This window comes from Ailuropoda melanoleuca, chromosome 5, assembly GCF_002007445.2.
Source record: "Ailuropoda melanoleuca isolate Jingjing chromosome 5, ASM200744v2, whole genome shotgun sequence".
Lineage (NCBI taxonomy): Eukaryota > Metazoa > Chordata > Mammalia > Carnivora > Ursidae > Ailuropoda > Ailuropoda melanoleuca.
In genome coordinates this window covers 66,118,211-66,134,755 of record NC_048222.1, presented here as the reverse complement: position 1 = coordinate 66,134,755, position 16,545 = coordinate 66,118,211, and the positions used below count along the sequence as shown (strand labels likewise).

Here is a 16,545-nt window from a genome sequence, read left to right as displayed (position 1 = left end):
GGAGCCTGATGTGGGGCTCGATCCCATAACACCGGGATCACGCCCTGAGCCGAAGGCAGACACTTAACCGCTGTGCCACCCAGGCGCCCCTTTAAATGGTTTTTGTGTTATAGATACTGCTGTATAAATTGATCAGTAAGGATTCATGGCTGTTAAATCCTCAGATCATTGATATTGACTTCTTCAGAGTTGTATGGTCCCCTTTCCAAATTATGCAGACCCAGTAGAGGGAGAAGAGAATTGTTTAAGGTTGTTTTTAGTCTGGCAGTTCAGAGATCTAACAGTCTATGGGGGCTTGGGAAAGAGCCAAGTAAGGAAGCAGGGGTTATTGCCTGTGCCCAAGAATTTTATGTTGTTGTTTGTATGGCCAGGAGGAGTTAGAACAGTGTTCTTAATTAGAAGTCAGTGACTACAGTTTCTCCTCTTTCTGCTGATAGTAATCCCTTCTAAATTCTCTACAGGGGATAGCCTTCTTGATGGTGGTCTTTATATCTCTCAGAGGTACTGAAGGAATCACAGTGTACTCATTTTCCATTCCCAGGAAATTGGCTATTTCACTTTTTCAAATTTGGGGTTTTATACATTGTATTCTTTATTACTTTCTAAAGTTTTGCTGTGGTTTCAGTTTTGTTCCACTTTCATTCCTAATACTGTTTATATGTACTTAAAAAAAAAAGATTTATTTTAGAGAAAGTGTGCAGGGGGTAGGGGAGGGCAGAGCTGAGGGAGAGGGGAGAGAGAATCTTAAACAGACTCCGTGATGCTTAACTGACTGTACTTCCTAGGCCCCCCTGTTATTTGTGCTTTTATGCCTTTTTTGTTTGTCCATTTCACTTCTTTGCAAAGAGTCAGGTTTTATTAAGAATAGTGTAAGATCTCCTGTGTATATCTTTTACCCAAATACAGCAGATTTTTTCCCCCAAATATACCAAATTTTTAACATTTTGCCATGTTGGTTTTGTCATTCTCTCTCCCTCCCCCAGTACGTGTACACACACACACACACACACACACACACACACACACACACACTCTTATTTGTTTCTGAACTATTTAAAGTAAATTGCATATGTTCTGCCTTTTACCTGTTAGTACCTCAGTGTATTTTTCCTAAGAACAAGGATATTTTCTTAGTCACAGTTTAATTATCCTATTTAGGAAGTTTAACATAAATAAGGTACTTTAATGTACAGTCCATATTCCAGTTTTGTCAACTGTCCTACTAATGTTCTTAAAACATTTTTGTTCCTTCAGTACAAGATCACATGTCTTTATTCTCCTTTAATCTGGAGCAATTCCTCAATCTTTCCTGTATGACATACGTATATTTAAAGAATACTGGCTCCCTCCCTTCTGTTGTAGCTGAACTGCTGTTATGTGAGAAACACTGCCATTGTTCCTTCTGTTCTTTTTAAAAATGTCTGAAATCCAACTCAGGTCAGAACATTGCATTAAAGACAAATTGTTATTAATAGATAATTAGTAAAATTATGTATTTGATGATAATATAGTTTGATATTTTTTGGTGTCTTTATAAAGGATACTAGCTTTTATATCATCCAGAAAACTAAATATGAAGCAACTATTTGAGATACCAATTATTGATTTTGGTTAGAAGTAATATAATTTGAATTTGGCATTTTTATTTCAAAAATGAAATGATTTTTCCTTGGACTCAAAAATATTTCCACAAAGTTACTAGTGAAAAATTTTAAGTCTAGTTACCAACTATACTACTTCTTAGATAATACACTTTGTAAACATGTAATTATCTGTTTGTAAGGTAGCAACTGTAATAAAGTACACAGTAGTTTGAAAGTACGTATTTAAATTTACTCTGCTCTCCCAAATTGTTAGTTGTTATTAATGAAACAAAAATGCGGTTGTACCCATTTTTGACTTGGTCTATTTTAAGTTCTTCTGGCAAACAGTCCAGTAATTTTATGATGGGAGTTTTGCTCTATATTTCCCAAAATAACTTGGAATATATCTTAGAAGTTTTAGTTATTTAGTGACTGTGGCATTTTCCTCCCCCTGCCATAAAATACCCTAGAATTTCTTTCAGAAGAAGGAAGAACATTGGAGATTGAAATTTTTCACTGCCTTTAGAGTCCATTAACTTTAGCTTCTCAGAATCTGTACATAAGGTCTTTGAGCTCCTTAGTGCTTTTATTTATCATTCAAATTTCTCTTCCTTCTTTATTAAAAAAAGTCTCTTCTCATAAATAACGACCTAATTTTTCATAGCGATTATTGTATTGTGGATTAGAGGTGTCACCTGATGATCAGCATTGCCATTACTACTACTATTTATTGAGGGTTACAAACCAGTGTTAAGATTTTACTGCTTTTTAAAATGCTCATATGCACGTACCTTTATTGAGATCCTTATTTCTCTGTACAGCTTCAAGTTGCTGTCTTGTGTTATTTCATTTCACTCTGTAGGATTTCCTTGAGCCTTTTTTTGCAGGGCAGATCTAGTTTTAACGTTCTCTCAGCTTTTGTTTATTTGGGAATGTCTTAGTTTCTATCCTACTTTTGAAGGACAGTTTTGCCAGAATAAAGGATTCTTGGTTGACTTTTTCTTTTAGTACTTTGACTATATCTGCCCATTATCTTCTGGCCTCCAAAGTTTCTAAAGATAAATCTGCTAGTATTCTTTTTTAGGATCCCTTGAATGTGACAGTTCACGTCTGTCTTGCTGCTCTCAAGATTCTCTCTGTGTCTGATGTGCGGCTCTCTTTTGAATTCATCTTAATTGGAGTTTGTTGAGCTTTTTAGATGTTTATATTGATGTCTTTCATCAAATTTATGAAGTTTTAAACTATTGTTTCTTCATGTATTCTCTCTGCCCCTTTTCCTTTTCTTTCTGCAGCTCCTACAATATGTGTGTTCCTTTTTTTTTTTTAAGATTTATTTATTTATTTATTTTGAGAGGGTGGCACAGTGCGGAGGGGCAGAGAGAGAGGTAGAGAGAATCCCAAGCAGACTCCATGCTGAGAGCAGAGCCCAGCGTGGGGCTCAGTCTCGTGACCTCAGATCATATGATCATACCATCTCAGATCATAGAGCCAGAATCAAGAGTCTGATGCTCAATCAACTAAAACACCCAGGCACCCGTATGTTGGTCCTCTTGATGGTGGTCCCTTAAGCTGTTTGCTTTTCTTTTAATCTTTTTCTTTCAGTTCTTCAGACTCAATAATATCTATTGTCTATCTTCAAGTTCACAGATCTTTTTCTGCCTGCTTAAATCTGCTTTGAATCCCTGTAGTGAATTTTTTGTTTCATTTATTGTACTTTTGAGCTCCAGAATTGCTTCATTTCTTTTTAGATTTTCTATCTCTTTATTAATACTTTCATTTTGTTTGTACATTGTTTTCTTAACTTTCTCCTTAAGACAGATTTGTGGGTTTTTTTAAAACCTTGGTCTAATAGATCTGCCATGCCTTTTTAAGGGACAGTTTCTGTTAATTTTCTTTTTTTCTTATAGTGGGAAAAGGAAAAAAATGAATTTACTGTTTCTTTGTGTGCCTTGAGCTTTTTTGTTGAACGTTGAACATTTGAATCTAATTATGTGGTAACTCTGGAAATCAGATTATCCCCCTTCCTTCCACAAGATTTGCTTTTTTGCCTTTTTTTTTTTCCCTTTTAAATTGTTTTAGGCTGTCTCTATGCTGAGGATCTGCGTGAAGCGTAAATTTAGGTCTTCTCATGTCTTTTCTGAGTATTTCCTTGGGTATGAATAGTCACTTTCTAATTTCCCCATGAGTGTAATTGTTTTTGAATGTCCTAGACTTTAATGTCTGGCACTGAAAATGGGAAAAAGTAAAAAATGATAGATAAAAAAGGATGCTGATCCTTTAAATAGCCTGGACATTTCTTCTGCTGAGGGAGGGACTAGCCATAATAACTATGGCTATCCTCCTCTTCGTCTCCATCTCTCTGATCACAGTCAGCCATCAGTAATCAGAGCACAGATCGCTGATATTTGGAGGACAGGGTCCTTTTTACCCACCCTGGCTCCTGCAATTTGTGTGCAGGCAGCTCCAGGAACAAGTTGTGCATACCTCCCTGCCATGGGGGCTGGGTAGCTGCTACTGTACTAATGCTGAGATTGACCAAAATTAACCCCAATTTAGTGTCTGTGTCTTCCCTTGGGAGTTGCAGACCTTCTAACAGACTTCAGAGTTCCAGCATAGTTATATCAGACAGATTCTGCCAGTGTAATTGTTGTCTTAAGTGGGGAGAAAGTTTCCTTCTTACTTTGTCATCTTCCCAGAATCCTCTTTAATCCCATTTTAAAATTTCTGTATTGAGTGACTTTATGAAGTAGATTAAGTAGCAAGACTTCTATAGTAATAGAGGGGGGAAATGCATTTACTGAAATAGAATAGCTCTTGTTCTCACCTCAGTTTGTATTTAAGAGCTACATTAGATTATTTGATGTATGTATAGTAATCTTTCGCATTTAACTTTTGGCAGGTGGTTTTGGAATGTATGCTTAAAAAAGACCTCATTTACAATAAGGTCACTCCAACATTTCACCACTGGAAGATTGATGACAAGAAATTTGGCCTTACCTTTCAAAGTCCTGCTGATGCTAGGGCTTTTGATAGAGGCATTCGAAGAGCTCTAGAAGATATTTCTCAAGGTAGGTTTTCTTGACGATTTTCTTAATTTGTTTATCGTATATAGTAGAGTAGAGTGACTTTAAGCAAGTCAGCTTTTGTGATGTATGTGATTAGCTTAGAAAGCTCACTGTAGGCAAAGATAAAACGATGGGTTTTTTAAAATCTGGTCTATATTTGTCATATCATCATATATACCACTTACATGTATTTTCTTGAACCCATCAATAGCAACCTTCAGATAATGCAAATGTTTTTAAGTAGGAGCATGAAGAGGGAACAGACAGAACTTTTAAAATCCTTGTGTGTTGTGATATCAGTCATATCCTTGTTTTGGTCATAAAAAAGAGAAAATTTCCAATAATCAAATATAGTTGACCCTTGAACAACACAGTTTGAACTGTGCTGGACCACTATATGTGGATTCTTTTATAGTATAATGCCATAAATAAATTTTCTCTTGCCTGTGATTTGCTTGGTAATGTTTTCTTTTCTCTATTTTATTCTAAGAATACAGAATGTAATACACATAACATACAAAGTATGTGTTCACTGTTTATAGTAATTGGTAATGCTTCAGTCAGCTGTAGACTATTAGTAGTTAAGTATTTGGGGAATCAAAAATTGTATGTGGATTTTCAACTGCATTGGGGTGGGGCAGGGGTAACCCCTGTATTGTTCCAGGTTCCACTGTATTTGGTTATTAGAAGTTTTCTGTTTTTCATAGGTAGACTCAATTTTTCCTATGGCGAACCTTTTCTTGAAACTCTCTTAACTCTTCACCTGATTTCATTACTGAGGTTTGGTAGAGACCACAGCCCCATCTATCTCTGTATATTTTGTCAGTCTGTTAAGATACTAACGAAAGCTTGCAGGTTTTAAAGGGAAGAAAAATGTATTTACATGTAAGACTGGCCTCTGCTTAATTAAGCAAGAAGAAATCACTTTAAAGCCCATTTCTTCCCCACAATGAGGTTATAATTAAGACTTGATTTGTTTTTCTAATTAAGAAGGAAAATTGTCTCTATAAATAGAAATCACCTTCTATATAAAGTAACTGTATCAAAATATATTAGGCAGCATGTGATTTGTATATTTTGAAGATAACGTTTTAATAGGAAAGTTAGAAGAAATGAATGAGACTGACCATAGGCAAAAACATGGAACTGCTTAGTACAGATCTGTACTGATAGTGCTTGAAACTGTGCTTAAATAATTTATTTAGCTATTTTAAAAGATTAGAGATTGGTAAACAGTGATTTCCAGTTCAGAAAAATTTCCATGGAATAGTAGCATTCATTTTATTTTTATTACAAGAACCTGTAAGTTCTTTCTAGATAATTGTTCTCAATGTTGGCTACCCATTTCAGTCACCTGGGGCACTTTGAAAAATAGAATAACTGGTCCCTACCCCAGACTATTTGAATCTGTCTGCCTAGGGAGGGAGCTGAGGCATTCTTTTTTTTTTTTTTTTTTTTTAAAGTTCCTATTTCAGATGTGATGAAGAATTGTGAAATGATTATATTATGAATTTAGAGGGGAAAAAAATTCCTGGGATTCTCTTGTAGTGGTTGTGGTTCTCAAACCACTGCAAGAAATAAGAAAAGCCCTATGCCTCATCCCACAGATTCTCACAATATTGGTTTGAGAATATACTGGTACAACAGTATATTCTCTAAAAGTTCCCCAGTTGATTCTGATATTTAGGTGGTGTTCAAGAACCAGTACTTTAAAGAGACAATCATTATCCATGGCTGCTGGAATTTTAATTTATTTTTACTTTTTACTTTTTTTATTAAGCTTTTTATTTTCATTCCAGTATAGTTAACAGTGTTTTATCAGTTTCAGATGTACGATATAGTGATTTAGCAATATACATTACTCAGTGCTCATCATGATAAGTGTATTCTTAATCCCCTTCACCTATTTCACCCATCCCCCAACCACCTCCCCTCTGGTAACCATCAGTTCGTTCTTTAGAGTTAAGAGTCTAATTCTTGCTTTGTCTCTCTCTCTTTCTTTTGCTCATTTGTTTCTTAAATTCCACGTATGAATGAAATCATATGGTATCTGTCATTCTCTCTGACTTTGCTTAGCATTTTACTCTCTGGCTCCATCCATGTTGTTGCAAATGTCAGGATTTCATTCTTTATGGCTGAATAATATTCCATTGTGTGCATATACCATTTCTTTATCCATTCATCTATTGATGGACACTTGGGGTGCTTCCATAATTTGACTATTGTAAATAATGCTGCAGTAAACATGGAGGTGCATGTATCCCTTTGAATTAGTGTTTTTATATTTCTTTGTGTGTAAGTAGTAGTGTGATTACTGGATTGCAGGGTAGTTCTATTTTTAACTTTCTGAGGAACTTCCATACTGTTGTCCACACTGGCTGCACCAGTTTGCATTCCCTAAAGTGTTACTACTTTTAAGCCCATACTCAGTGTCTCCATAAAAGTATACTTCTTTCACTAGGATCAAACAGATTGGGTTTCCCATTTTAAAGGGCAGTTTATATATATGGAGGAGCCTACAAACTCCTAGCCAGGTAGAATAGACTACAGTACTAATCTGTCTCGTGATTTTTGAACAATTTTTAAAACCTACTGGTTAGTGTTATTACCAATCACTATATAGACTTTGAACAATCCCATTAAATTTCTCCTACTTACTCTTCCATGACAATAAGAATAAACTAGGCAGCCCTTTCCGAAGGACAGATTTGTCCTCATCTCCATGCTAGCTGTATCTCTCAAGGGTAGCATAGACTCAGAATACTTTGCTAAGACATCCTTCCTTATTAACTTATTGAAACTAAAGGCACTCCTGAACACCATGAAAATGTACAGAGAGACATTGATACACAAAGATCAATAGCAACAACTGGTCAATAGTGGTTTAAGGCTTATTGTTTTCTTTCATACAAAAGCAACTAAAATCTTCATTTGGGGTATTAAATACTGTTTTCTGGGTAAGAATTCTTAGAAAATTGAATAAGTCTTATGTGGTTAAACACCAGAGGAGTTGTAATGCGTATACCCTGCCTAGCAGTTTGAGCATTTTAGAAAAATCAGGGGTAGGGCTTACTAGAGATACTACACTTTCGCAGAAAACATCTCTTTAATAAATAACTGGAAATATACCCATAGAAGAGGAAAACAATCACTTTAATCTCCTAATAAAGAGGCAGGTATGAGTGGCTAACATTTGACTTGTTGCCAGGCAGCCCAGAATGATCTCTGATCAGTTCTACAGTATTATAATGATTTAATCAGTTAGTCAATAATACTAAAACCTAAGACAAAAATTCTTTGCTTAATTAACATCTACCTGTTTTTTTAGGATGCCCAACATTTAAAAATGAAGCTGAGGGAACAGAAGATGACTTACAAGTAAGTAATTTGCCTTGAAAGGAATTTCTGAGCATAAGCGATAAGGAAGAAATCACTAACCTTAATAAATAAACAACTTACATGAATTTCTAAGAAAATTTCTCAGACACTGTCAAGAAATACAGAGAAACAGAAGCAATAGGATGTGTGGGTATGTGTATAGGTAGGAATGTGTTAAAGAGAGTTTGTTTTTGGTTTGGTTTCCTTGGGTTGGTTTGTTGGTGGTCGTGGTTGCTTTTTTTGGTTTGTTTTTAAAGGGATTGGCTCAGCGATTGTGGGGACTGACAAGTTAGAAATGCACAGGATAAGTAGCCAGGCATGTATGGCATTTTTGACACACTTTGATGTTTCAGTTTTGAGTTGGAAGGCAGTCTCATGGCAGACTTCCTTCCTCTTTCGGGGACCTCAGTCTTTTAAGTCTTTTCGTAATGAGACCTGTCTGCTTCATGGAGGGTAATCTCTTTTACTTAGAATATACTGATTTAAATGTTAGTCGCATCTGAAAATGCTGACACAACATTTAGACTGGTGTTTGACCAAACAGCTGGGCACTGTAGCCTAGCCAAATTGACATAAAATTAACCATCACATATAGGCAAGGTACTTGTATAAAGAATTCACAGAAAAGGAATTGCAAATTGTTAATAAGCATATATGAACAAGTAAGCAGCAGGTGGTATAAATTGACATATTTAGTTACCAAATTAAGAAAGGTTTAAAAATTGACACTCCCTTCTAGGGGTGACTAGGTGGCTTGGTTGGTCAAGTGTCCGACTCTTGGTTTCAGCTCAGGTCATGATCTCGATCCTGGGATCAAGCCATGTGTCCGGCTCCATGCTCCTCATGGAGTCTTCTTGTCCCTCTCCCTTATCCTCTGCTTCTTGACATTCTCTTTCTCTCTCTCAAATAAATAGATAAAATCTTTAAAAAATTAAAATTTAAAAATAAAAATTGACTCTGCCCCATACTGTATGTATCTGTGAGATTGACAGATTGATGCCATGCTGGAGAAAATGTAGATTGGTAGGTTCTTTTCTAGAAAGCAGTTTGGTAATATGTATTTAAAAAGCCTTAAAAACAGAAACCTGAATGCCCATTAATCTAGTGAACCAATATCCAGTAATTTATACTAAGGAATTAGAGATGCGTAAAATGTTTTTTTTTGGTTTTTTTCTTGCACAAAGATTTTTTTATACACAGATTTTTGGGTTTGTGTATTTAAAGTATTAATAATAAAAAATAAGGTATTTAAATAGGAAAACCTGAATGATTGAATTAAAGTATATCTTTATCGTGTAACCATTAAACATTTTATTATTAATTTGCTTTATAATATACTGAGTAATAAAAACGTAAGAATTATGTGGTGTTACCACTACTTTGCTAAAATGCTAAATATTTTTGTTTATTACTTTTGGATTGTGGGATTCTGAGCTATATATGACTTTCTTTTTAGAACTTTTCCATATTTTTCACGTTTGATGCAAGATGTATTAATACTTCACAACAATATTAGAACAGTAAATGAACCCAAATTTGTCTGTATACCTAGTATTAATAATCACTTATATTACTGTAAAAATTGTGACCTAAAGACATGGCAAAATATTTTAAGTGCACTTATAATCAGAAAATAAAAATGTTTTTATTTTGGAAAATTTGAGAAGTATAGCAAAGTTTAAAGAAAAAAACATCCGTGTGCTACCATCCATGATAACCACCATACTTATTTTTAAATATAGCCTTTGGGATTTTTTTCTGTACACATAAATGTGTATGCACATGGGTTATTATAATATCATTATACTGTAGTCTTTTTTTTTTTACTCGGATATATAATATTTGTGCCCTTAAATACTTTTTCAAGTTTGTAATTTTTAATGTTTTTATGTATTTTTTATAGATGTATTTTAATTACCAGTCCCCCTATTGTACGCTTAAGAGTCCTTTGTTGTGTTTAAATATATGAATCTTTTATTTTTGGTTTTTTATTATTTTAAAAATACAGTGAATTGCAGTTAATTAGATATAAGAAATAAGTAATAAAATGAAAATAATATTTTTTACTTAAGTCTTTAACAGAGTTCCATTTTGTGCTGGTATCAATCAAAATATGAGTCTGGAAATGGGGAAACATTTTCTGGATTGCTCCCTGAGATGAGAGTAAATTTGGTTAAAATTCAGTTTCAGAAAGTTAGAGTTTCTTATACTAACACTGTTCATTACATAATGGCTATATTATTCATTTTAATATTCTTCTGATTTGGTTTCACCTCATTTCTTTATATACCATTATGTAAAGGAAAAACTGCTACAGGACATAATTGTTTGCAGTACTCTGTGCATATAACAGTCAATGGATTTTGTAAAAAAACCATTGTATCCATAATCATATTTGCTACTAGTACTGTATTTGTCAAAGCTTTGGTGTAGAATAAAAAATGGGGAAGATATTAATGAGGAATAATAAATTTATTGCAGAAGCAGATGAAAGAGTAAAAAGTTCGAATTAGGACAAGGCTAGTGAGGAGAATTACTGTATAACAAAAAGCAGCAAGAGTAGTTTTCTATTAGCTACTTGGGATGGCTACTTCATAGTAAGGTATCTCCAGTGCCCCCAGTCCAAATCCACACACACACCCCTAAAAGAGTTATTTGTATTTTAGCTTCCTTAGACATTAAAGCACTTGCTTGCTTTTTTATTTTCTTAATGAAATAGAAAATATGCATTGTTACTAGAGATTGTAGTAGCAGGCTTCCATTTAAATGTAATTTTACTAAGCAGTTTTTGTATCAAGTTTTTAATTCTTGGTTTTACATTCTGTGGTGTTTTTAAAATAGATTATTAAATTATATTCCTTTTGGTAGAATCTAATTGTTCTCCCCCTGAGTGTACATTATACTTAGTTGTTTCTTAACAAAGAGACTTATGGTAGAAGTGACAGAATGTGACTTCCAAGGGTAGATCATAAAAGACATTGCAGCTTCTTTCTGGTTCTCTTGGATTACCTGTACTAGAAAATGACAACTGTCATGGGATGAGGACACTCAAGCAACCTAGTGGAGATGTGCATGTGGTGAGGAGCTGAAGTCTTGTGACAATAACGATGTTAGTGAGCCATTTGGGAAGCAGGTCATTTACTCCCAAACAAGCCTTTAGATGACTATAGCCATAGTTGATGTTTTGATTATAACTTCATTGGAGACTGTGAGCTAGAACCTATTAACAGTTATGCTGTTCTTGAAATCCTGACCTGCAGAAATTATAAAATGTTACGTATTAATTGAAGCCTATAAATTTGGTGGTAATTGGTTACTAATACAGATTTAGGTACCCATAAATGTGGCGCTGCCAACAAATACTTTAAAATGTGGGATAGACCTTGAACTTGGATAGTAGATAGAAAGCTTAATGTCAAGCCTTTGAGGAGACTGCCAATAAAGGCTTAAATCAAAATGAAGAAAACCATTTTGGAAACTGGAAGAAAGGGAGTCGTTACATAGTAGCAGAAAGGTTAGCAACACTGTCAGTTACAGTAATATGGGCCATAGAAAATGTATCTAATGAGCTACGTGATCTGGCTAAGGAGATTATCAAGCAAAAGGTTAAAACTATTGCTTGGTTTCTTTTTTCTGCTTATGGTAAATTGGGTAAAGAAGGGCTCCAAAGCAAAATGGAACCAGGACCTGCTGGTTTGAAAATTCTCTTCCTCTCAGTATATCAAACTATGCTAAAATTAGGAAATGGTTTCCAGGCAAAGATCAAATCCAGGGCACTCTCAGAATAGCTTTGTCTAAAGATGAAGCCAAGTGTGTGATATATAAAATCCTTTAAGACCTCAGAAAGATCTAAGGTATGCCTCCAAGAACTCTTCAATCAAAGTGATAGGGCTTATTATCAGATTAGGGTGTCCCTTAGCAAAAATTAAAAGTAGAGAAGAGTTTTTCTCAGGTTTGTGACTGGGCCTTTTGTCTAATGGTGTGAACCCCAATAAGAATCACAAGAAACCCACAGTGTTTTCAAAAGAGTTATTTTGGCAGAAGTGTCACCACCTCAGACTGAAGAGTGGCCCGTTAGATCCCCAAAATTCTGGTAGAAGGCAGGTTAAAACATTCTATATGCATGTATGTAAATATGGGCTACCTTTCATAAAATGGAAGGGTGACTCAGAAATCAAAGACTTAATCTCCAAGGCCAGAGACAAGAGCCGTGTAGAATTATTCCTAAGTCCTAAGTTCTCTTCAAGCAACTTGGAAGATGTTTCCACCTTGATTTCAGAATTACTTTGGATCAGTGGCTCCATTATGCTTCCTGTTTTCTTTTTTCTTTTTTTTTTTTTTTTAAGATTTTATTTATTTATTCAACAGAGATAGAGACAGCCAGCGAGAGAGGGAACACAAGCAGGGGGAGTGGGAGAGGAAGAAGCAGGCTCATAGCAGAAGAGCCTGACGTGGGGCTCGATCCCATAACGCCGGGATCACGCCCTGAGCCGAAGGCAGACGCTTAACCGCTGTGCCACCCAGGCGCCCCGCTTCCTGTTTTCTTTTGTACATGATGGTGCTATAGCAGTTTTCCTCTGTCTGTCCTACCGTTGTATTTTGGGTATATGTAGGGCAGTTAATTTGTCACTTTAGTTCCCAGGTCTTTACATGGGGAGAAATTAGACTCAGAGAATTGTGCTTAAGGAACTATACTTGAGAAGTTTCATCTGTATATGGATCTGTTTAGATCACAACATCCTGAATGTGAAGTTGCTCTAGAGGGATGAGACTTTTGGGGAGTCTTGGGAAGGGAATGAGTGTATTTTGTATATGAGGGAACTGTAAATTATTTGTCTAAAAAGTGGTGAACAGTAGTAGTTTTAAAATATGTCCACAAATTCTTTCATACTCCTGTCTTCACTCTAGTCTAATTTCCCTCTCTTTGAGTGTCACTGTACTTAGTGACTCACTTTTAACAAATAGAATGTGAATTAAGTGAGGGTATGTCCTAAGAAAATTTGTGGCTTCCATTTTGCTCTTTCTCTTGGATCACTCATTTTGGGAGAAGTCTGCTAGTGTGTGCAAAGACACTTGAGTGGTTCTATGAAGAGATCCATGTGGTGAGACCTTGTTTCAATAGCCAGCAAGGAAATGGGTCGATCTTGGAAGAAAGTACTCCAGCCCCAAACAAGCCTTCAGTTTACTGCAGCCATGGATATTACCTTTACTGTAACCTCCTGAAGCACTGTGAGCCAGAGCCATTCAGCTTAGGTGCTGAAATTTCTCACTCACAGAAACTGTGAGATAATAAATGTTTGTTCTTTAAAGCTGCTGTTTTGTGGTAATTTATTGTGCAGGAATAGCTAACCAGTACACGAGCAGGAAGGGTATATGATGAGAACAAAAGCTAACATCTGTACTCATGTTCCTTTAATCCTAATCTTCATCAGTCCTCAGTTTTTTAGATGATCTCTAGCTTAGTCTTAATTCTGTCTTTCAATAGAAGAGTGTGTTGTGTCTTGGTTTTATAGCCCTTTTATAACTAGGAGTATGTTCCCGTAGAAAAACTCATCTTTATTGTTTAAAGAAGTCTGACCTGATTATAATACATTAACCTTAATTATATCAAGAAAGGAGTGGGGGATACTGAAATGCTAGCAAATATATGAGATAAATTTTTCTGAACTTCCTATTTGAAAAATTTTTAAAAGAATCGATATCCAGAATTAAAACTGCCAAAGAAAACTCTTAAGTTTACCTTAGTGCCATTGATTTCATGATATGCCAAAGTTTTACGTGTCGTTCTTATTTTGGAATATATTGTAAGTTATAAAATATTTTAATTTATTTAATCACTTTATCAGAAATAAAGTACATCATTCTTTGTAATTCACCTATGGGCTTGGCATAACTAAACATTTTGAAATTATTTTGAATACAAGTTGGCTGTGATTTATAGCAGTAGTTAGGTTTACTTTATTGGTGATTATTTGCAAAGACAACGAAAATGGTTTTTAAAGAATAACCCATTATCTGATTTTTTTTAACCCAGAGGAGGTAATGATTTTGTTTTATTTAGATCATTAAATGTCTTGAAGGCATTAAATATCAGAGTGGAAATCCTCATCAGGTATTTATTAATTTATTCAACAATTATTTGAGCACCTTTTCTGTTCTAAAGCTATAGTAGACATTTGATTATTTGCTGGTGGACACCTTTCTACTTTCAACAGTTCAGTGTCTTTATCAGTCATCATGAATCAACAGGAAGATTTTTATTTCATATTTGTCTTTGAAGGGTTATGTAAAATATATCATCATTTGGATTTAAAATCATATCTCGCTCATCTTTCATCCCTGATGTTTTTAGTTCAGTGCTGATCATATACCTAGGTGGTACCCAAGAAGGGTTCTTTAAAGAAAAATCTTCACACTCGGGATTTTTAATCTTAGCTGTAAAAAGGTATGAATGTTGTTTTCATTGGTTTCTTTCTTTGACTATTTTAATAAGCCAGTTAAGGTTTTGTTTTGTTTTGTTTTGTTAAATGCTAGCTCATATTTGTTATAAGATCATTTTTACAGTGTTTCTCCAATCAGAGAACAGCTCTTGTTGTTCAGATATGCTGGATTGGTCAAAACAAAACAAAATGAAACGAAACAATCCATAAATTAACTCACCTCACAATAGGCTGTGGCTCTAAGAGAAAAAGATCTCCTATTTCATGCTTTTGGGAAGAAGAAAGATGACACTTAATTGATCTGAAGTGAAAATTGTCTTTTTTCTTTTGGCCACTGAGAAATACTTGACTGACTTAATCTTTTAGAATTTGATAGTGTCATTTCTGAGCCAAAATGATTTAAGAGATTATGATTTACAGTTATTGATTGTTTAATGTAACTTTGCTTTAGGAAGGGGGATATGAATTATTCATGTACTAACTTTCAAAGGTGGTAACATTTTAATAAGGCTCTGTATCTGAAAACTAAGTAGATAGGCATTATTCTTTTTTAAAGATTTATTTACTTAGAGGGAGGGAGGAACAGTGCAAGTGCTTGAGCAGGGGACGGGGCAGAGGGGAGGAATCTCCAGCAGACCCACTGAGTGCGGTGCTGCACTGGGGGAGAGGGGGGCTCAGTCTCACAACCCTGAGATCACGACCCAAGCCAGAATCAAGAGTTAGATGCCCAACTGGCAGAGCCACCAAGGCACCCCCATGGATAGGCATTATTTGGCTAGCGAATGAATGTTATAATACTGTGACTGTCACCATCCTACATTAAGTACTGTCCCGTAGTTGAGTTCCACAACTTTAGTATATTTCAGATTGAGTTTTATTATCTAAAGGGATCAGAAGAACTGTATAACCTTTTTGCATAATGGTTTGTTATTTACATTTTTTTTCTTGACTCTTAGACTAATACATCTTCAAGTAGAATATTTGGGTAGTTAGAAAATTATAAAGAAGAAATCAGGAATCATTTATTCCTACCCAGAGTTAACTGCTATTAATATTTTAGGTACTTCTGCCTAGGTTTTTTTTTTTTTCTTTCGTATTGTGTTCAAATACATACTTCTTTAAAGTACCATGAGAATCAAAATCTCTTTTCCATTTTGATTGTGTGTGTGTGTGTTTTAAAGATTTTATTTTTAAGTAATCTGTGTACCCAGTGTGGGGCTCAAACCTACAGCCCTGAAATCAAGTCTCATGCTCCGTGGACTGAGCCAGCCAGGTGCCCCTGACTGTGTTTTGAAAGGAGTTTTGTTTGTATTGGTGATGGTAGTGATTGTGGTAGTTGGAATTCAAGTAGTATAAATCCTAAAATTTGAACCCACAAAGTCTGACTTCAGAGTTTTTGCATGTGGCCATTATAATCATGTAACTGTCTAAATAATCTGTTTAACCATTCATGTTTTATTGAACCTTTATTTTTCATGGCCTCTTGCATTAATTTTTGTTGGTATTTTTCTGAGTGTGACCTTAGGATAAAATCCTAGAAATACATCTACCAGTTCCAGGATTGTATAAATTAATATAGTTACCAGAACAGTGTAACTACTGCCTAATAACAAATTAACAGACAATAAACAATTCCCGAAAACCTAATACCACGATTAAGTCACGCTAACTTTATTAGAAAAGTAGTTTAGTGTGTGTGTTGATCAACCTAGAGTGGAGGACTTTTTTTTTCTTCTGTTTTTGTGGGACATTATGTCTTGGTACATTTCTCATTCTTTCCATATCGTTTCATCACTGACTACTGTGCTCAGATTGCTTAAACGAAATTCTATATGTGCTATTAATGTTTTTAGACAAAGCTCATAGACAAATGCAAGATTAAAAACTCACAGGTTAGTGTATTCTTACTCTTAAACTAATCAAAGGAACTAAAGAAATCTAATGAGCAGGATAGGAGATAATTGTGGTCAAATCTAAATTGAATTGCTATTGGGTGCTACACCAAAATATTAATGGTGATTTTGCTGCACTTGTGGAATTGTAATTTTTTTCTGTGCACCCAAGTTTTCATAATTTGAG

At 35.0% G+C, this 16,545-nt stretch overlaps 1 protein-coding gene across 1 annotated transcript in view; it reads left to right on the top strand.

The window, feature by feature from the left end:
• Positions 1-16,545, top strand: part of SPRED1 (sprouty related EVH1 domain containing 1) — a 111,812-nt gene that overhangs the window by 67,054 nt on the left and 28,213 nt on the right. Inside the window, exons 3-4 of the mRNA XM_002921506.4 lie at positions 4,483-4,651; positions 7,977-8,026. Coding sequence (XP_002921552.1) covers positions 4,483-4,651; positions 7,977-8,026 — 219 coding nt within the window. The remainder of the gene's footprint in view (positions 1-4,482; positions 4,652-7,976; positions 8,027-16,545) is intronic.